The sequence below is a fragment of the Myxine glutinosa genome, chromosome 6 (genome assembly GCF_964187855.1).
Source record: "Myxine glutinosa chromosome 6, kmMyxGlut1.1, whole genome shotgun sequence".
Lineage (NCBI taxonomy): Eukaryota > Metazoa > Chordata > Myxini > Myxiniformes > Myxinidae > Myxine > Myxine glutinosa.
In genome coordinates, this window is record NC_136266.1 from 125,966,128 (window position 1) to 125,988,260 (window position 22,133).

General features: G+C 43.7%; 2 protein-coding genes across 15 annotated transcripts in view; one reads left to right on the forward strand and one right to left on the reverse strand.

Moving 5' to 3' along the window:
- LOC137415338 (V-type proton ATPase 116 kDa subunit a 1) overlaps positions 1-22,133 on the reverse strand; it is a 221,662-nt gene that overhangs the window by 125,450 nt on the left and 74,079 nt on the right. For all 14 annotated transcript variants that reach the window (XR_013623861.1, XM_068100933.2, XM_078780484.1 and 11 more), the window contains 4 exons: positions 2,993-3,132; positions 2,621-2,778; positions 2,270-2,360; positions 302-420 (listed from right to left, as the gene is read on the reverse strand). Coding sequence is in view for 13 of the 14 variants with exons in the window: in XM_068100933.2 (XP_067957034.1) it covers positions 302-420; positions 2,270-2,360; positions 2,621-2,778; positions 2,993-3,132 (508 nt within the window). In the remaining variant the exon portion in view is untranslated. The remainder of the gene's footprint in view (positions 1-301; positions 421-2,269; positions 2,361-2,620; positions 2,779-2,992; positions 3,133-22,133) is intronic.
- LOC137412392 (claudin-7) lies at positions 14,998-16,679 on the forward strand. The gene has a single exon (XM_068097669.2). It carries the CDS (start codon positions 15,227-15,229, stop codon positions 16,133-16,135), a length of 909 nt encoding a protein of 302 aa, XP_067953770.1. The 5' UTR covers positions 14,998-15,226; the 3' UTR covers positions 16,136-16,679.

The window sequence follows — 22,133 nt, forward strand, 5'->3', positions numbered from 1 at the left end:
AAAGCATGGCATGAACATTATTGTCATCCACGAATGGCATGCAGGGAATTAGAAGTTGCAAATTATAACTTTTAAACCCAAATATTTATGAATAAATACATTATAAGGACAAATTTTTTTTTTTTTTTAACAAAACGTTGAAGCATCATTATTCGATGAAAGATGAATGACAAATCTTCCAACACTTATTGATCAAAGGATAATTGTCATTTCAAACCAAAGTTTGAGGTAACTGCATTCCTCTGTTGGTGTTGTTGACTTTGTTATCAGTGCTCGCGATTTGATAGACACACAAACACACCTGTGGTTAAAAAAGCTGAGCATGACTCCAAACACCATGTGAATGATACCCAAGATCACAGACATCTTCATCTTGTACGAGTTGAGGAAGTTGAGACGGTTTGTTGCGATGTGCCAGATCTGTGGAGTCAAAACGGAGACAGTAGCACGGTAATGATCACGCATCAAATGGTCTGATTTTAGTCGGAACATCAAACAGAAAACTTGCAGAGTTTGTCACCTTCCTTGAGAAGCATTTTAAAATTAATTATATAAACTTGTTTTTACGAGCTTTGCATAAAAGTAAAAAGAAATAAATAAAAGTAGCAAAAACCAAAAACGGGAAAAAAAAAAGAAATGCAGTCACAAAATCAATGTGAGTGGGAATTATGGAGCCAATGCGACGTCCGAGTCCAAAGGCCAATCTTACGATTTAAAAATGAAAGCAGCTTCTGGGTTATCAAAATACAATCGTTAAAAAATTTCCAACATGTATCCGGCACAAAATTAGTGGCCATGTGATAAAAGTACCGCAATGACCGCAAATTGTATCAAGATGAGCGCAGCTGCCGTTCCAAGCTCGATGAAGGAAAAGTTGACGGAGGAGGAATATTAAGGAGACGATTGCGATGGCTGCACGTATCGACGCGAGAAGCAAAAATAACATGCCCACAAGGCCGTTATCTACAGTAAACTCAGGTTGCAGCATTTTGTCCTTTATTTCTCCACTGTGCACATGTGCATCCAAACTACAGTCGGCTGCAACAGTGTTGGGATCATGCAATGTGGTAAAAAAAATTTCACCCAGTTAAACATATGAAGACGTGCCGCTGCTGAAAGCAAAGGCAAATTGATACTAACCACCTGTTCTGGTGATGCCTTCCTGCCGACACAAACCAAAATACATTAGTGCGAGCACACATCCTACGTGACAATTCTTTTGAGCGGAACATTTGCTCTTACAAACAGCACATCTTTTGTTAACGAATTGCATGATTTGTACAATCAACTGCAGACTAATTGCCGCTGCGTCGACGCAGGATATCGACGATGCGAGGCGGTTGCATGAAAATTCTTCGTCAGAATGCCACAAGAATTCTCGGATATTCGCATTCGCTGCTGCGTTTAACCGGTCACCATATCGGCTCAAACTGCTTATCAAAGTCAAAGTCTTATCCAAAATGCAATTTCACAAAGTTACCCCAGGTGGACAACAATTTGCAAACCCTCAACCCGACAGATGTATGGCTCAGGGAGATGTCGTGGGGAGCAAGTGCAGATAGAGTAATTTGACCATGAGGTGAGGTTCACATGACATTTACAAGGAACCACCTTTAGAGGCCATTCTTCCCCGCAGAGCAGGGGTTGGCCTTTTTTTTTGGGCACCGTGGTCCCCTTTTTGAAGCAATGTTTTACAGAGAGATGCCCTTCCTGCCACCAGCCCTGTTAGTCGCCTATTGCGACACACAGGGAATTACCAGTGAACTGGTACTCAATTTACAAACCTCAGAAGGATGACAGGCTGAGTCAATCCCCCCTGGCATTAATTCAGCGATCGACCGGGATTTGAACCCAGGATCCTAAGATCCCAAGGCGGCACCCTAACCGCTAAGCCAACACCAGGGCTTCACAAGACATTTACAAAGGCTATATTAGATTTACACCGAAACTGCTCAATAACTAGCCTCTCCGGATATGTAGGCCCATTCATTGTGCGACAACTAAAGATCAATTATATTGGTGTCCAACCGTTTTTTATCAAATTTGGCAACTGAAGAATCTGCACGATGAAATCAACACGGAAAGCCGAGAACGACTTCACTGAAGTCCATAAAAAAAGCTCAAGGCAATTAGCAGCAAGTGCATTTGGCAGTAAATTAGACACACATACGCTTCATAAAAAAGAAATACGACACTAAACAGGGGAGTAAAGGATGCGGTGGGAGGAGGGTGCAAGGGTGGTAGAGGTCAAAGAGTTGGTTGCACTCACTGGATCAATGCCAAAGGGATACGGTCCGTTAAAAACGCCGGGCACTGCTGGATCCAACTGCAGCAAGCTGTTGCCCTTCAGGTCAGCATCTCTGCAGCACATCGACGTGAACCGTGAAGATGAAGGAAGCGCAGACAGATCACAATAATTCTCACGTGGTGTGTATAACAATTATTTGCAAATACCACTCACATTCTGAAGCGCAAAACATACAAGATTTTTTTAAAACTACACATTTTGAGAAAATGAAATTCATCACGAAAGAAAAACCCTGAAATGCTCATTCGCATCATAGGCCGTGATGCTACGAGACATTCCCGCCTGCACCCCGTGCCAAGACCCCAAACTAACGTCCAGTTGTGCGTGGTGAACATGGCACGTGGACTCCATGAAGACCCAAACATGTCCAGACTCTTGGCGAAGCAATCGTTGTAGATGATTCCCGTGTACATGGAGAAAGCACCCAACAGAAGGATGATGTAACGCCCAGCAAAGAATGTATTCCAAATCTACACCAATGTGGTGAGGTGGGTCGAAAAGGGTGGGAGGTTGGGGTGCAGAGGTAGGGGGAGAATTGGCACATTTGACCATGTGACACGAAGAACAATGTATCCTTCATATTCTGACATTTGTGACATATCTGACAAATCTGCCAAATGCAGGTCTTCCACTTCCAGCACGGATGCACTACCTCGATATTTGACAACACATTTGAGCACAAACCTCATTGTCTACTCGCTGAGCGAGCAGGCGGCTTTCCCGAATAACCATCCACAGCCCGAATGCCAACATGAGGGCTCCATGACCAAGATCTCCAAACATGACCGCGAACAGGAAGGGAAATGTGATGGTCGTGTAAAGAGCTGTCATGCAAAACACACACACACACACACACACACACACACACACACACACACACACACACACACACACACACACACACACACACACACACACACACACACACACACACACACACACACACACACACACACACACACACACACACACACACACACACACACACACACACACACACACACACCTTCAGTGACTGTCCTCAGACAATTTCACTTCATTAGAAAGTTAGTGTGTGGTAAACAATGGCAACTGTACAATTGAAATCTCATTAGACACACACTGGGAAACTTTAAAGGACCACGAGTGCATACATAGAAGCCTCATAAGAAAGTTGTGCAAGACAAAAGAGAGGAGCTGAAAAGGCGTAAAGAACCGGTAATACAAACAAACACTGCTTATTTCATTCTTATCTACTATATAAGAGAGCTGTTGGTCTGACTATGTGTGTGTGTGTGTGTGTGTGTGTGTGTGTGTGTGTGTGTGTGTGTGTGTGTGTGTGTGTGTGTGTGTGTGTGTGTGTGTCTATGTCGCCATTTTTCTCAGAGATGGCGAAACGGATCTTCGTCAAACTTTCAGAGGTTCATCAGTGAGTGTCTGGGGGTGTTTTAGGCCAAAAATAAAAAATAAAAAAAATTGCTCAATAGTGCCGAAGCCTTTTTTCAATTAATGCCAGTTATATACAAGTACACATTCACATAAATAAATAAAAAACAATCACCAGACATTTGAACACAAATAAATCAAACAATTCCGGAAGTGTATGAAGTTGGTAGTACGGCTTCTTCTTCCTGATCGGCATCACACAACTCAGAAACGTGATGAACGGCACATTCATCAGCATATATTCAACGAAAGGGTGATGAACCCCCTTCCACTCCCCCCCCCCCCCCGCCCACTCCCTTCCTCACCCCCTTCCCGCCCGACAACGCAGAGTACTCCTGCTTGTCACTTATAAAATATATCCTACTATAATTCACCAAATGTCCGTCCGTCTGTCTGTCTGTTCGAAGGTACCATAAAAACTGCTGAACCAATCGCAAAGATATTTTGGGTGGATAATCCTGGGATCTCCAGGAGTAAAATAAGCTATTTAGTTGTCCCAATTTCAGCTTTAGTCTCCAGCATTCTCAGGTTTGGACTCCCGCATAACATTCGCGTTCGCATAACGTCATTGTTCTCATTGTGACGATGTTGCTTTCCCGGGTGCCGCGCGATCGGTGCAGCCGTTTGTGCGGCACCCAGGAAAGCAACATGTCTCCATCGATCGCTAACAGATCGCTGTCTCCATCGAGCGCTAACAGATCGCTGTCTCCATCGAGCGCTAACAGATCGCTGTCTCCATCGATCGCTAACAGATCGCTATCTCCATCGAGCGCAAACAGATCGCTGTCTCCATCGATCGCTAACAGATTGCTGTCTCCATCGAGCGCTAACAGATCGCTGTCTCCATCGATCGCTAACAGATCGCTGTCTCCATCGAGCGCTAACAGATCGCTGTCTCCATCGATCGCTAACAGATCGCTGTCTCCATCGAGCGCTAACAGATCGCTGTCTCCATCGATCGCTAACAGATCGCTGTCTCCATCGAGCGCTAACAGATCGCTGTCTCCATCGATCGCTAACAGATGGCTGTCTCCATCGAGCGCTAACAGATCGCTGTCTCCATCGAGCGCTAACAGATCGCTGTCTCCATCGAGCGCTAACAGATCGCTGTCTCCATCGATCGCTAACAGATCGCTATCTCCATCGAGCGCTAACAGATCGCTGTCTCCATCGAGCGCTAACAGATCGCTGTCTCCATCGAGCGCTAACAGATCGCTGTCTCCATCGAGCGCTAACAGATCGCTGTCTCCATCGAGCGCTAACAGATCGCTGTCTCCATCGAGCGCTAACAGATCGCTGTCTCCATCGATCGCTAACAGATCGCTGTCTCCATCGAGCGCTAACAGATCGCTGTCTCCATCGATCGCTAACAGATCGCTGTCTCCATCGATCGCTAACAGATCGCTGTCTCCATCGAGCGCTAACAGATCGCTGTCTCCATCGATCGCTAACAGATCGCTGTCTCCATCGAGCGCTAACAGATCGCTGTCTCCATCGAGCGCTAACAGATCGCTGTCTCCATCGATCGCTAACAGATCGCTGTCTCCATCGAGCGCTAACAGATCGCTGTCTCCATCGATCGCTAACAGATCGCTATCTCCATCGAGCGCTAACAGATCGCTGTCTCCATCGAGCGCTAACAGATCGCTGTCTCCATCGAGCGCTAACAGATCGCTGTCTCCATCGAGCGCCAACAGATCGCTGTCTCCATCGAGCGCCAACAGATCGCTGTCTCCATCGAGCGCTAACAGATCGCTGTCTCCATCGATCGCTAACAGATCGCTGTCTCCATCGAGCGCTAACAGATCGCTGTCTCCATCGATCGCTAACAGATCGCTGTCTCCATCGATCGCTAACAGATCGCTGTCTCCATCGAGCGCTAACAGATCGCTGTCTCCATCGATCGCTAACAGATCGCTGTCTCCATCGAGCGCTAACAGATCGCTGTCTCCATCGAGCGCTAACAGATCGCTGTCTCCATCGAGCGCTAACAGATCGCTGTCCCCATCGATCGCTAACAGATCGCTGTCTCCATCGAGCGCTAACAGATCGCTGTCTCCATCGAGCGCTAACAGATCGCTGTCCCCATCGATCGCTAACAGATCGCTGTCTCCATCGAGCGCTAACAGATCGCTGTCTCCATCGATCGCTAACAGATCGCTGTCTCCATCGAGCGCTAACAGATCGCTGTCTCCATCGATCGCTAACAGATCGCTGTCTCCATCGAGCGCTAACAGATCGCTGTCTCCATCGATCGCTAACAGATCGCTGTCTCCATCGAGCGCTAACAGATCGCTGTCTCCATCGAGCGCTAACAGATCGCTGTCTCCATCGAGCGCTAACAGATCGCTGTCTCCATCGAGCGCTAACAGATCGCTGTCTCCATCGAGCGCTAACAGATCGCTGTCTCCATCGAGCGCTAACAGATCGCTGTCTCCATCGAGCGCTAACAGATCGCTGTCTCCATCGAGTGCTAACAGATCGCTGTCTCCATCGAGCGCTAACAGATCGCTGTCTCCATCGATCGCTAACAGATCGCCGTCTCCATCGATCGCTAACAGATCGCTGTCTCCATCGATCGCTAACAGATCGCTGTCTCCATCGATCTTGCCAAGGCCGTAACAGCTATCGGCTCAAAATCCTTTTAACTGTTGATTTGTTACAGTTACACGTATCGGGAATTTGGTACACGTGTCGGGAGTACATACGACATAGCGATTGTGAACATGATTCACGATCACGATTCACGATCACGATAATCGTGTATCGATCACGATTTGAAACACGATGGAATAATATTTACCGATATGAACAGTGATGTGGCTTTTATTGAAATTCTAAAGATACTGTTTAGATTTTGATGATTTGCGTGTGATATGATTCAACGGATGTTTATATGAATCATTTAAAATAAAAAAAACCCTTCAATTTCTGATATTTTGCCTTTTCATTTGGGCTTCCCAATTGGAGCCCTGCCCATATAATAGGGCGGGTACCGTTGCTAGTACAAGTAATATGACGGTGGCTGTCCAATTGTTATCTGCTCTCTCAGCAATCCACGCATTGTCACCAAACTCCATGTGCATAAATAACAGTCTTAAATTTTGCTTACAGCATGCAAATCTACTTACGAGGTTTATTATTTTTGGCCGGTTGTGTTTGTATGTGTATGATATCAGAGCATTCTGGAGGGCAGTGTTTCAAGCCACGTGGGCAGTGCCACGGTATTGTTGTCACCATTTACTCCATTCATCACAGGATCGTTGTTATTGTTCCTCTCGTTGTTATCGCTCTGCGGCCCAACTGGTTTATCCAATGCCATTCCATTCCACGACAGTTCCTTGACAGTTATATCTGTGAGTTAATAATATTCTTGGAAATGCATTACTTACGATTGATTGATGCTGCAACCTTTTGTGCCAAAGCATCTGCAAACCATTCATGATCCACTAATCCTATAACAGAGATATGATCCTCTCTCTAGGCCAACATGGGAAAGGTTCTGGCATTGTAAGCCTGAGCTCAACTTCAATATGTAACACATTTATTCAGAGCTAAATCATCTGCAAACACACATCATGTTTACGATGAAAGAGCCACCTTTCTCTGCCCATGACGTCACAACCATGGCTGGCACATCATGCAGACAGATTTCCACTGCAAGTGGGAACAGCGAGAGGCCAAACAGAATTTGCTGTAATTAGCATGGCCACATAGCCTTTTGGGAAAACAGATGTTGAAGCATCAACCTGGCCACAACATGTGCCCCCCCCCCCCCCCCCTTCTCCCTGCAACAGGATGGTGATGTGGGTTGGGGGAAGGGTTCTTGTAGTATCATTCAACGACAGCAATCATGTCATCCGCATCAGTCACAAATGATAGCTTGGATCTATGGGACTCAGGTAGAAGGTAATTACAATTTGAGTGCGTTATGCTCCAACAATATTAACTAAAGGATTCTGCTGATGAACAAATAGTCCCAATGCAATATTTTACCTTGGCTTTCACGGTATGTCACCAAGCACACGGCTACAGTGCTGACCAAAGCGAAGCGAGGCATGCACAAAGCACGCAGAGGAAATGCGAAATGGGTAACCAATAATTAGATATTCTCATATGCATCTCGTAATGGCTTACCCTTCACAAGGGTTGAGGGCAAGATCAATTGCATTTGCTATTAATAAACATGGTAGCATGCACTGTGTAATTAGCCATCCACAAAAGTGATCATTATGCAAAAGCATGAGCATAATAGGGCAATAAGCTGTTTTGGTACAATATTTTCAAAAATAATCTATAATGATAAAAAAAGGAAGTGTGTGTGTGTGTGTGTGTGTGTGTGTGTGTCTCCTCCATAACTCCAAAACCATGAAACCTAGCACCCCCAAACTTTGCATGCATACTTATCGAACTCCAAGTGGGTGCATGAATTGAAATTGGGTGTTTGAGTGTGTTAAAATACCCTTTTTGAAGATGATTTACAGGGTGCTCATTAAAAAAAGCCTTACAAAAATGGCGGTCCACCATCTTGGTCAGCCCTCCTTGACATTGCTGGGTTCTTAAGCCACCATTTTGCTTTGGCCTATTGAAACATGCCTTGGCTTGGAAACACTATCTACTCACACGGACTAATTAAAGCACATAGACTAATTAAAGCAATTTAACATTTGATATATGTGGGAAATTTACATGCCCAGACCAGGAATCAAACCCAGGTCCTCTGGTGAACCATACCAGTGCTTTGCCATCTGAGCTATCTGGGCGACCCTGACCAAGCATGCAATTTTCCCACACATAGAATTGCCACTCTTTCCGCCATTGCTTTCGGGGCACTCGCTGCCAATGACAGGAGCAACAATGGCCTGATGACGAGAGGGTCTTCCCCCAATGGGAGGACAAATCCATGTCTGCTAATATAGACACCACTGGGGGCGTAGTAACAATTATATAAATGAACAGGATTATATAAATGAACACATATATCGGTTATTTTTTATCCTTTTCATTTATATAAATTTAACATTAGCGATTGTTACACCTAAGTGTATTTATGTAAGCAAGGCTGTTGTCTGAATTCACACCTCCATAAGGACAGTGTTTTCTCAAGTTAAAGAGTTAAACATTATTCCCATTTGTCATAATTTCATTGTTGTGATTTTTAAACAAACAGAATATGGATAAACAGTGTGAACAAAGCATTAGCGCTTCTTCATCCTCTTATTCTTATTCTTATTCTTCTTCAAAGAATGACCTACTAATGAGATTGGCAAAAGATCAAAACCAAAAATTTTTTTATTTATTTTATTCCCTGTGTTTTTGCAAAACCCTCGAATGACGGCGATAATCCCGCAAATGGTGACGATAATCCTCAAAGGTCAATAAAAACGCGAAGCACACAGCAGCGAATGTAGAAGCAGTTCATGCTCGCGGATCGTAGATGGTTTTTTTTTTTTGTGTGTATGTCAGCTGCTTTATGCATGGCTGGTGAAAGATTGGTTTTATAAATTTGACAAGCTAGCGGCTCGCAAAAAAAAAAAATTGCGCCCCTGAAAAACTGCGAATTCGCGGAACACGGCCGCGAAAAGGGAAAAAAACCCCGCACATTTGCGGGACACTTTTCCACGAATAGAGAAACAGGTCGCATTTTATCAACCGCAAATACGTGGAACCCACAAGTAGCGGAACCACGAATAGCGGGGGTCCGACTGTACTTATACACAATTTGTTCAAAATCCCATCACTTGTTCACAGGTTGGCGTGGCGACAATATTTTTTACTTAACTTGACCTCTTGACCCCAATATTTAATCAGTTCATGTTTACATCATTATGCATACCTGTACCAAGTTTTAATTTAAATCCCTTCAGCTGTTCCCAAGTTATCACATTTTTACCTGACATGATCTCTGACCTTTGACCTCTTGATGCCGTAATCCAATCAGTTCATCCTCACATCATTCTACGTAACTGTACCAAATTTGCTCAAAACCCTATCACTTGTGCACGAGTTGGCGCGGCAACATAATTTTTACTTAACATGACCTTTGACCTCGTGACCCTAAAATGTAATCAGTCCATCATTACCTCAGTATACATACCTGCTCCAAATTTGACCAAGATCCCTTCAGACGTTCTTAAGTTATCGCGGTAACAAAGTAATTGCAACTTAACATGACCTCTCATCTTTGACCTCTTCACCCCAAAATCGAATCAGTTTATCTTTGCAACACAATACATACTTGTACCAACTTTGGTCAGAATCCCATTCCTGGTTCACTAGTTATTGCAGTAACAGGATTTTTACCTAACATGACCTCTGACCTTTGACCTTATGACCCAAAAATCTAATCAGTTCATCTTTACCTCATTATGCATACCTGCACCAAGTTTTACTAGGATCCCTTCAGCTGTTCTCAAGTTATCGCGGTAATGAAAACCTATCACGGATGGACGGACAATCTGAAACATAATGCCTCTGGCGACTTCATTGGCGGAAGAATAAAAACAATAATGCTGGTTAAGTGCATGCAGCAAAAACAAGCCTACTGCTTAGAATTCAAAACACGTCACTGCACTGGATAATGTGGAGACAGGAATACTGTGCTGTAAAGGGTGGAGACTTGTAATACCCTTTCCCACCTAGAGGCGGCGCTACATGATACACATTCACAGAGTAATTCACATGATACACATTCACCCTCCCAACCCCCGAGACCATGGGCAAAGAAAAAAACATCCCAATACACTAATTGAGGTCATGCTGATCCTATGCAGCAAATCTGGATGGAATCGGGACAGAATGCAGGGGGAGTAGCGCGACATGCAAACACACACTGTTTTAGGGCCCCAGTGAGGGCCTGCCTTTTTTTGCTTGTGAAAAAAGGTAAAAAGTCAAACATTCGAACAGCCTCGGACGTGCACCTTGACCCCATGGCCAAGGCACAACGTCAACAAGGCTGTCCCCATAACACATGCAAAAACACAAACAAGCACACATACAATATTTACCTTAGCTTTAATGGCTTGTAGCCACCAAGCATTTATTCAGAGCAAACACATGCACTGTAGTAGGGTTTCATAAAGACGAGTTGAGAAAAAAAACAAAAAACAAAACAGATGTTTTACGGCTTGTAACTCTCAAACAGCAACGTGACAGTTCTATCCAGAAAATGCGTTACTACAAACGGCAATAATTCCGTTACATTCAATGATATCTGCAGGCCGGATGGAATATTAAAGACAGGAGAAAAAGGCATAATTCCCATCACAATGAAGACCAACAATTCCATTTTGATTCAGCAATTAAACACGACAGCATCGATGAGAAAAATCATAAAATTATTCAAGTGTAACCCTAACCCTAACAACCCTAACATGGGGGCGGTCCCCATGTACTGTCTTTGTCTTTCCCTCGCGGTCCCCATGTGCTGTCTTTGTCTTTCCCTCGCGGTCCCCATGTACTGTCTTTGTCTTTCCCTCGCGGTCCCTATGTGCTGTCTTTGTCTTTCCCTCGCGGTCCCCATGTGCTGTTTTTGTCTTTCCCTCGCGGTCCCCATGTGCTGTTTTTGTCTTTCCCTCGCGGTCCCTATGTGCTGTCTTTGTCTTTCCCTCGCGGTCCCCATGTGCTGTTTTTGTCTTTCCCTCGCGGTCCCCATGTGCTGTCTTTGTCTTTCCCTCACGGTCCCCATGTACTGTCTTTCCCTCGCGGTCCCCATGTACTGTCTTTGTCTTTCCCTCGCGGTCCCCATGTGCTGTTTTTGTCTTTCCCTCGCGGTCCCCATGTACTGTCTTTCCCTCGCGGTCCCCATGTACTGTCTTTGTCTTTCCCTCGCGGTCCCCATGTGCTGTTTTTGTCTTTCCCTCGCGGTCCCCATGTACTGTCTTTGTCTTTCCCTCGCGGTCCCTATGTGCTGTCTTTGTCTTTCCCTCGCGGTCCCCATGTGCTGTCTTTGTCTTTCCCTCGTGGTCCCCATGTACTGTCTTTGTCTTTCCCTCGCGGTCCCCATGTGCTGTTTTTGTCTTTCCCTCGCGGTCCCCATGTACTGTCTTTCCCTCGCGGTCCCCATGTACTGTCTTTGTCTTTCCCTCGCGGTCCCCATGTGCTGTTTTTGTCTTTCCCTCGCGGTCCCCATGTACTGTCTTTCCCTCGCGGTCCCTATGTGCTGTCTTTGTCTTTCCCTCGCGGTCCCCATGTGCTGTTTTTGTCTTTCCCTCGCGGTCCCCATGTGCTGTCTTTGTCTTTCCCTCACGGTCCCCATGTACTGTCTTTCCCTCGCGGTCCCCATGTACTGTCTTTGTCTTTCCCTCGCGGTCCCCATGTGCTGTTTTTGTCTTTCCCTCGCGGTCCCCATGTACTGTCTTTCCCTCGCGGTCCCCATGTACTGTCTTTGTCTTTCCCTCGCGGTCCCCATGTGCTGTTTTTGTCTTTCCCTCGCGGTCCCCATGTACTGTCTTTGTCTTTCCCTCGCGGTCCCTATGTGCTGTCTTTGTCTTTCCCTCGCGGTCCCCATGTGCTGTCTTTGTCTTTCCCTCGCGGTCCCCATGTACTGTCTTTGTCTTTCCCTCGCGGTCCCCATGTACTGTCTTTGTCTTTCCCTCGCGGTCCCTATGTGCTGTCTTTGTCTTTCCCTCGCGGTCCCTATGTGCTGTTTTTGTCTTTCCCTCGCGGTCCCCATGTGCTGTCTTTCCCTCGCGGTCCCCATGTACTGTCTTTGTCTTTCCCTCGCGGTCCCTATGTGCTGTCTTTGTCTTTCCCTCGCGGTCCCTATGTGCTGTTTTTGTCTTTCCCTCGCGGTCCCCATGTGCTGTCTTTCCCTCGCGGTCCTTATGTGCTGTCTTTGTCTTTCCCTCGCGGTCCCCATGTGCTGTTTTTGTCTTTCCCTCGCGGTCCCCATGTACTGTCTTTCCCTCGCGGTCCCCATGTACTGTCTTTGTCTTTCCCTCGCGGTCCCCATGTGCTGTTTTTGTCTTTCCCTCGCGGTCCCCATGTACTGTCTTTGTCTTTCCCTCGCGGTCCCTATGTGCTGTCTTTGTCTTTCCCTCGCGGTCCCCATGTGCTGTCTTTGTCTTTCCCTCGCGGTCCCCATGTACTGTCTTTGTCTTTCCCTCGCGGTCCCTATGTGCTGTCTTTGTCTTTCCCTCGCGGTCCCCATGTGCTGTTTTTGTCTTTCCCTCGCGGTCCCCATGTGCTGTTTTTGTCTTTCCCTCGCGGTCCCCATGTACTGTCTTTCCCTCGCGGTCCCCATGTGGTCTTTCCCTCGCGGTCCCCATGTACTGTCTTTGTCTTTCCCTCGCGGTTGTCAGCTCTTTCACGAGCCTCGATTCAGTATAGAAGAAAAAAAAAAAAAAAAAAAAAAAAAGTGCTCACATGAAAAAAAATAATAATAATTTGACATTTTAAAACATCATTCATGTCAGCATTAAACACCAAGATGCAGGTGGAAACGCAGGGTGGAGGAGGGGCAGATTGCTTTATCAATTATTGCACTTCACATCGACCTCGTTTGATGAAAAAAGCTGATCTGCTAATCGGTGTAAGTCTGGCAAGTCTGACTTTAAATTTTGGAGGCTGCCTTTTCACCTCCATATCACTCATGCGGTCGATATCTGTATCTCAAAGCAATGTACCTTTGTTAGATAATACCGGTAATGATTGACCAACCAGTGATGGAATAAGTCAGGTGGTCCAAGGATTATCATTTACATCAATGCGTTCACCCACGTGTGATATCATACTTCTGTTGTGCTCAAGGTGATAAATACAACACAGGTGGATCTGCTTTACATGGGCGATATTGAAATGGAAAAACCTGTCTTGTTGTTGCTGGAATCCACAGGACTAAAGAATAACATAATCGAGACAAGTAACATGCAATAAATTAACGATTGAGAATAGACAAGAAAGACAATCCAAGTGCTCAATTCCTGAGCAAGAGCCGAAAGCTGCATTTGAAAAACAAATAGAACTTCAAATACACCATTGGTATTAAATTAAAAATACAGAAATAACTCGAACAGCACTCGGGAGAGCGCATACCTCCGCCAAGCTGAACAGTCTATGTTTTGTATCCCACTGATAGGCCGGATCTGGATTCAGACCTGAACCAAAATCTAATCGACTCGGTCTTGTCACCCCATCAACTCGTCTCCCAAGTTTAGTCATAACTGGTCCACAACTTTTTGAAATATCATGTTATATGTCGCTTTTTGCCCGACCTCTCAATGGTGAAGACTCACTTATAAATTAAATCATTCTCGTATCCGAATCCATATTCAGATCTTCACCAAAATCGAATCGATTCGTCCTTGTCACACACACACAACCTGTCCAACAAGTTTCGCCCAAATCCATCCACAACTTTTTGAGATATCCTGCTATGTATCGTTTTTGGCCCGATCTCCCAATGGTGAAGAATCACAAAAAATTCTACGAGCCGGATCCGGATCTTCACCAAAATCTAATCATTTCGTCCTTGTCACATACACTACATCTCTGCCTAGTTTCGTCGGAATCCGTCCACAACTTTTTGACATATCTTGTTCACAGACAAACAAACAAACAGACAGACAGGGGTGAAAACATAACCTCCATCCACCTTCGGTGGTGGAAGTAAAAAGGGTTGGATGCTTCATCTGTTTTGCCATCGACCAAACAGCTGCCCTCCTGTTCTTAAGGTCAATAAATCAAGACATAATTAATGAAAAATGTCATGGAAAGGTGGTGGGGTAGGGGAGATAAAGAAAGCAGGGTAGCAGGCATCAAAGGAATGGTGAGGGTGGCTGGGCACACAAGAGGGATGAAAATGGAGGGCTGGGGAGTTGTCAAGTTGGTGGTAACAACGTAAACAGATCCCAAACCAGGTCTGTATTAACCTTGTTACGCAATCGTTCACACTGATGGCTGCATCCAGGGATATTCAGCAACAGCAAAAAGCTATTTCAAACACATCAAAAGGGGCAACTCACATTGAAATATAGTGCACCAATTCTTTGATCAATACAAAGTCAGTTCGTATTTGGCAGTTCATAGAAAACATGCCAACTAAAAATATTACATCGCTCGCATTCAGGGAGTTCAAGGGAATATAAATTCGAGAACGGGAGTATTCTGTTCATGCAGAGACGGAGAATAACGTGAGATCGAGCCAAACAAAAAAAGGAAACGCATGCGATGATGAGTTTGGGCTTTGCGCCTTGTTACCATCAATGATTGGCACATCAATAAAACCATTAAAAGTACAACGGTCGGATTATTTCCTTATAACCATAAAGCTCCAGCTCAAAGGTCTACTGGGTGTGGAGAGTGAGCAAAGTCGCTTCATGGCACCTTATCCTCGAAGCTCAGCGATCTGCAACCACCAGCTCATGTTGAGGTTGAGACGTTGGATCTGCCATTAAGAAGACCCTTCAAGCACGTGAGCAAGGAGTGGAGGAGGAGGAGACGCACACCGTGAACTGCCGCACGCCAAACAAAGCTAAAAGGAACAAAGCGGGCATGGCCAATACGGCCTGTGAGATCTTCGCCTGCTTCCTGTGCTTTGTGGCTCTTCTGGGCCTCACCGTGACTACTGCATCAAACCAGTGGCAACTGAGGATTGAAGGCAACTCCCCCATAACAGCCGCCTGGATCTACCGGGGCTTGTGGCTAGACTGCACGCTCAACTCGATGGGGTCACGGGTATGCAGACGTCACTTCAACAACCTCAACCTGCCAGCGTACGTGCGGGCGAGCCAAGCGGTGATGATCCTCGCTATGTTATTGTCTCTCACAGGCATCATACTGGCTATAATGACCATGAAATGCGCTCGAATAGGTGGAGACGACCCAAAAGTGAAAGGACGAGTCGTCGGTGCTGGAGGGGTTTTGAACGTTCTAGCTGGAATCTCGGTTATCGCTGTGGTTTCAGTCTACGCCTGGAAAACGTACATCGATTATATCCCTGCCCTAGCCCCCAAGAAAGACTTGGGGATGGCTCTTTACTTTGGCTGGGTTTCCGGTTTGGTGGCACTTGTTGGTGGTGCAATGCTCTGTGCTTCCTGTGCTAGTGGAAAGAGGGAAAGCCTCCAAATCCCCACCAATATGCCAATGAAGCGAGTGTTAAGCGAACCACTCTCGGATTATTCTTATAACTACAAAGAAGATCCCAAAAAGATGTCCATGTTTTCACAGCCAACAAATTACACGGACTCGCACAAGGTTTCGAATGTACCACACAAGGAGTCCGTGTTCACCCAAAAAAGCACCATTCCTGAGATCCACCAAACATTGCTGCCTGTGCAAGAAATGAGCGACTCTGATGAAGGGTCACAAGCTTTGGAATCGCAATTAAGTGGAGCTCCCATCCACACGATGTCCCAGAAGAGAAATTCCACCAAGAGCTACAACCATAACGCATATGTGTGAAGAGCCAACGGGTCCACGACTCTGTTGCATTCCATCTCTGTGACAATGTGGCCTGCACCTTCAAAATCATAAAGATTATGATAGACCTCCATCCTGTGAAGGTTGCTTTTGTTTTAATTTGCATTTTATAAATCCGGAGCTTTAGTTTTTGCAATGGAAATGAAAAGTGTTGATTGCATTTTGTCCAAGCTCAAAATGGCAAAGTAATTCAAGAATCGAAAGAGATAAAAACTTTAAGCATTTTGTCACATTGGAACAGTTTTTTTTATTGTAAAAAGTTTTCAAAACATAAATGTGTTGTCCAAGATTTGGGAGGTATAGCTGCAGGAATCATCTTAAAATCCTATAATTAACGTGTGTTGCTGGTCCTGCCTCACTCAGGAGGAATACTCCAAAACAGTTGTTCCCCCTTAATATCTGCTTTGTGCAACGATTACCTTACACAAGAGGAATTCAATAGCAAAACGCCGTATTAGTATGAAGATCTTTGCATGCTTGTTTAAGATGTTACACACATGTACATAAATCGTCTGAAAGCAAAAGAGTTTCTACTTGTACTGGTGTTTTATGCAAGTCTCACCATGGTCTGCAAGCAAATTCACAAACTTTCTTCATAATACTCAAGAACAGGCAAATGGCTATGGTAAAACACGATTTTGCAGAGGAAAAACACTCCAGGATTTTAGTTTTTCTTGGTTGGATATCACAGTATCATAGAAAGCACAAGCCCTCTTGCTCATTACTAAATGCACGAAGCAAAATGCAGGGTTAAGGGAATGGTTCACTGTCTGTCTGTCTGTCTGTCTGTCTGTCATTTTGACCGCCTGCCTACAGACGTCAGTCTATGGTCAAGAAACTACTCAATTTCATGTGAATGTTATATTTTCAATGCCGGAGAACACGGATCAGAACATTAATCCAAAAGCGGCCCTGCAGTTGAGCAGAACTTTGGCTCTGAAATTGGCAAAATGTACGGAATCTCGCCTCGATCACGCATGCACACAAAATCATCCATATTATGATTAATCTCCATTCTATGAAGGTTGCTTTTGTTTTAATTTGAATTCTTATAGATAAATAAGGTACCGTATTGTTTGGTGTACAAGTCTATGTGGAGTACAAGTCAAATTGGCTGATTTCGCCATTCTTTTCCTTCATTCATACATAAGTCGATTTGGAGTACAAGACAAAGCCAGATCAACTATGGTAGTTATAGCAAAACTATCAGTCAGAACAATAGATATGTTAATTCCTCCCAGACACTCAACACATCACTGCCTGCGGTATTTCCAGGATTATGGATATTAGTGAGTGGTTTTGTACATATTATTACTTGCAAAATTGAAGATTTTTCAAGTATATTGGTCGGTTGTGTTTGTGGTTCTGTCTGTCTGTCTGTATGTTTGTTTGTCTGTTTGTCACCGGTCTACAGGTCACAATTTTAAACCGATCTTCACGAAACTTCACCAAATGGTAGAGTTGGTCAAAAGCAAGAAGCCTATTGTTTTGGGGTCAATAGGTCAAAAGGTCAACATAGGCCAAAGGTCACCAACTTAGGCCAAATTTCTAAAATCCTCAATCTTCATCCGATTGACTTGAAATTTGAAGACCACTTGCATATCTGGTCACTGAATTCAACCACCAAGTATTATTGAGGTCAACATGGGCCAAATGGTCAACATAGGCCAAATTTCTATTTTGCAAGTATCATGCTCCGCATGACGTCTTCTTGTTTGTCTCCGCAATCGAAGATTTTTCAAGTTTTCCATTGATACAGCAAATTGTCCAGTATATTGGTCGGTTCCGTTTGTGGTTCTGTCTGTCTAAACAGAGTAGTCTGTTTATTAGAGTAGAGTAGAGTACTAAACAGAGTATCTGATTCCTAGAAACATTAATTTGTAGTATATTTAATTATTATGTTGTACTGTATTTACATAAAGATCTCATGAATAATATTATATTGTACTGTACTTGTATTATATTGTACTGTACTTGTATTATATTGTACTGTAATATAATAATATTATATTGTACACTTCGAATGTTCAAACTGTAATTTATAACGGTTTTTTGCATGCTGCCATATCCTAGCAACCACTGATTCCTAGCAAGTAGGTAGTCTGTTTGTTTGTCACCGGCCTACAGGTCACAATTCTAAACCGATCATCACGAAACTTTACCAAGTTGCATAGGTCGTCCCAATTGAGAAGCCTATTGATTTTGAGGTCAGAGGTCAAGGGTCATCTGGAGGTCAAATTTATAAAATCGCCATTTTAAATCCGATTGACTTGAAAATTGAATAGCATTTGTATATCGAGTCACAAAATTGGGAAATTAACTATTTTTGAGGTCAAAAGGTCAAAGGTCAACTCAAGGTCAAATGTTAAAAATCATCAATTTTCATCTAAGAAGCCGTCAATTCTCAACCGATTGACTTGAAAATTGAACAGCATTTGCATATCGAGTCACTAAATTGGGAAACATACTATTTTTGAGGTCAAAGGTCAACTCAATGTCAAACTTCCAAAATCATCACTTTTCATCTGAAAAACCGTCAATTTTCATCCGATTGACTTGAAAATTGAACAGTATTTGCACATTTAGTTACTAAATAGGGAAACCAACTATCTTTGAGGTAAAAAGGTCAAAGGTCAACTCAAGGTCAACCTTACAAAATCATTTTTTATCTGAAAAATCGTCACTTTTCTTCCTATTGACCCGAGCTTTGATCAAGATTGTCAATTTCAATCTTGATGAAATGGAAAATTTGCTGTATCAATGGAATTTTTTTTCTTGGGGAGGGGGGGGGGTGGATTTTGCAAGTATCGTGCTCTGCATGACGTCTTCTTGTTTGAATTACCGAGTGGGATGACCTTTTGGATCAATTAGGAATACAAATAACTTTTCAACATGTTTGGTATCATATAGACTATGGAGTTACAGTATTTAAAACAAGCTCCAGAATCAATATCAGCACTTTACATTTTGCCAGTTCCAAACCACGGAGGACTTATAATAAACCTGGAGGTGCAATAAGGCTCGGGAAGGGAGCAACGGAAGTGCTCCGGTGGCCATCTTGGCGTGCCGATCATTTTGTAAACAAACTACAGGAAGAGTAGAAACTGATTGCTCTCAAGCATTGCTTTCATGGAAAATTGTCGACTCTGAGTTATTTGCTGCATAATTGTGAGAGACCGAGTGGGGATTCATCCAGCATCAAGATGCATGGACTTGGGACCAGGGTTTGCATAACATAATGGTTTCACAATGCCACATTAGCTTGTTAACAGTTTTCCAGGCCAAGTTCTTTTCAGAATCAAACTTTTCAGAAAACTTCAGAATCACATAGTTTTTTAAAATTCTGTGGACAATGGAAACATGTATCCGCTGAATGCTACTGCCTAATTGTCCATTTCATACCATTTTTGTAGATATACCGGTATTAAAAGAATATATATTTTTAAATATGGCGGTGCCACGACAGTAGTTAAACAATGGTCCATCATAAATATAATCGGAGTCACCAAAAATTGAACCACTGAACCTGTAGCTTATGAGCCCTGGCCTAATGTTGTAACCCAAATGTGGTAGCATTCTAACTGGTGGGTCTGGAGAAGATTTTTAAAGGAATTTAATAAGACCGCCATTTTGACCTACTTAAAGTCACGTGATTGGAACGAGCTTTGCAATCTCCATTACCATTCGGAAGTGGAACCTTGCTGCCAATTTCAGTTGGATCGGCGCAGCGGTTTGGCTAGAGAAGTCGAAATACGAGACAGATGAACGCACGGTGCACGATGGCAATACCTTATCTGGAATTGGAATTCCAGATAAGCTAAAAAAAAAAAAAAGCAGTGGGGACTTTAACATTGAAGCATTTTCATTGGATATCTCATTTTATCTGATATATACCATTTCCTTTCAAGAGATTTGTTGTTAATGGAGCCTCATGGGACTGCCAAAGTCTTTATAGACTAGAGAGGGTGTTAATTGGGCAATATTGTCAACTGTTGAACTGTACACTAAATGCATAAATGGATTCGGTGTTCTGCTACCAAGGCAGGTTCGGTGCTGCCAAAGCAGTCTTCCAGCAGTCTTGCGAGGATTACACTGGGTGGTTTGCCTTTGCTCCCTAGTTTAACGCTGAAACTAAGACTGGAAGTTTTTCAAAGAATTGTGTAAGATATTCATTGCTGATTCTATGTTTATCACACAAACTAAATGTATGTTGTTCTTTAAGGAAAAGGATGATGCTTTAGATGTTGAGCAACATTGCAGTTTGTTGCTGTGTGAAGAGTGGATATATTTCAGTAACAAATTGTCAAACTGAAGATGAGATTTGCATTGGCCCCCTAGATTCCCCAATAGTACAACTTCAAAACAGATGACATTTCAGATATTTTTTACCTGCTACATGTCACAGGTCTAAAAGAGCTTCACATTGCTGTTGTTGTTGTTGTTGAGGTTCTTGTTGGGGGTACATTTTAAAAATGTGGACCCATTAGTCAGCCAGCTGCCGGACCACACCCACATCTGTCGTTTGACGACACCCACCATAGCGCCGAGGCGAAATTATATGGCCACCATCTTGATTTTCCGGTGGGCCTAACAGTAATAACATTAGGTCTGTAGTCTCCTGCCGATTATGCACTGCCCGGCTTTGTTGCATCAGATTTCCATTGGTTTTGTTTGGGTCGAGTATTATTTACGATGAGGAACCCAGAAACATCAAATCATATGTCGAATAAATAGTAGGGTTTAATCAAGTACGTCAGGACGCATGGTAATCAAGAGCTACGTTATGCAAATTACTTTAAAAGTAGCGTTATGTAATTTTTGAACGACCCCGTATTGGGGTTAAACAATCCGTGACAGTGTAACAAATCAGCTCATTCTGATATAACCGTGGGCAGGGCGACATAAATAAAAAGTGTCATGTTAATTTTTTATTAGCGCATTAAATGTTTCCCAATCGGCCCGTTACCGGATTTTGTTGCATGTTGTGACCACAGAGTGGTCATTCTTGTTAAGGAAGAGGCTGGCAGGATAGCCAAGAGGTATGCACATTAGCTGAGCCTGGATTCAAGTCTCAGCCCAGCTATAAACTGTCATTCTGGTGTTCCTCATGCAGAGCGAAGCATCAATGTGGGTGCCGTCCCTAATGTGCACATCAAATTGGGCATCTTGTCTGCCAGCATTAGTTAGTGGACATTAAATATCCAATGGAACCATTCCCGAAGAGTAGGTGACCTATCGCCAGTACCCTGGCCAAATTCCTGCTTAACCTAAAGGGGTTAAAAATGGTTAACAAATTAATGTTCCTGCTTAACAAATTATGCTATCGCAGCCATGTGCTACATACAAAAGAGGAAAAAGAGGGAAGAAGAAGAGTGACTGAAAGTGAAGCATGAAGACACCATCATGTGCAATGCCCTCCCAAACATTCTGCATTATTTCAGACCTGACCACCCTGTACTGGTGAAATTAGGAATATCGAGCTGTGAGAAGCACAATTTTCATTAACCTTAGTTCCCTTTGCAGGAATTTACGAATATAATGCAATCTTCTTTACGGCAACGCTTGCTCACCATGTGCTTACTTCGCCAACTTCCAGAATTGATCTCTACAGTCTACACAGGCGCAGTTCGGCTTATCATGACTCCAATTGTTTGATGACTCGTTGTTCAAACTTAAATTCAGGAAATTCATACAAGTACAAATACGTCCAACAATATTGAAAATTGTATTTTTCTTATCAAAATCGAGTTGTTCATATTACAAATTATGCAACATAATCGCCAACTTCTGGGAGAAGCCTCAGCACAGGTTCAGTTGCGCTTTCCACAATACCACAAATGTGACTAGTTTTTCAACATCATGTAAGTATTTTTGCTGTGAAACAAATAAGTATTCCTTTGCAATTTCATTTTCATATTTTATCACCAATTACTCGTTATAAAACCTGACTTCCTTGCATTTTTGCTACAACATCATACTT

Excerpts from the sequence above, each read along its gene's own strand:
- LOC137412392 (XM_068097669.2), top strand. The coding sequence starts at position 15,227 with ATGGCCAATACGGCCTGTGAGATCTTCGCCTGCTTCCTGTGCTTTGTG.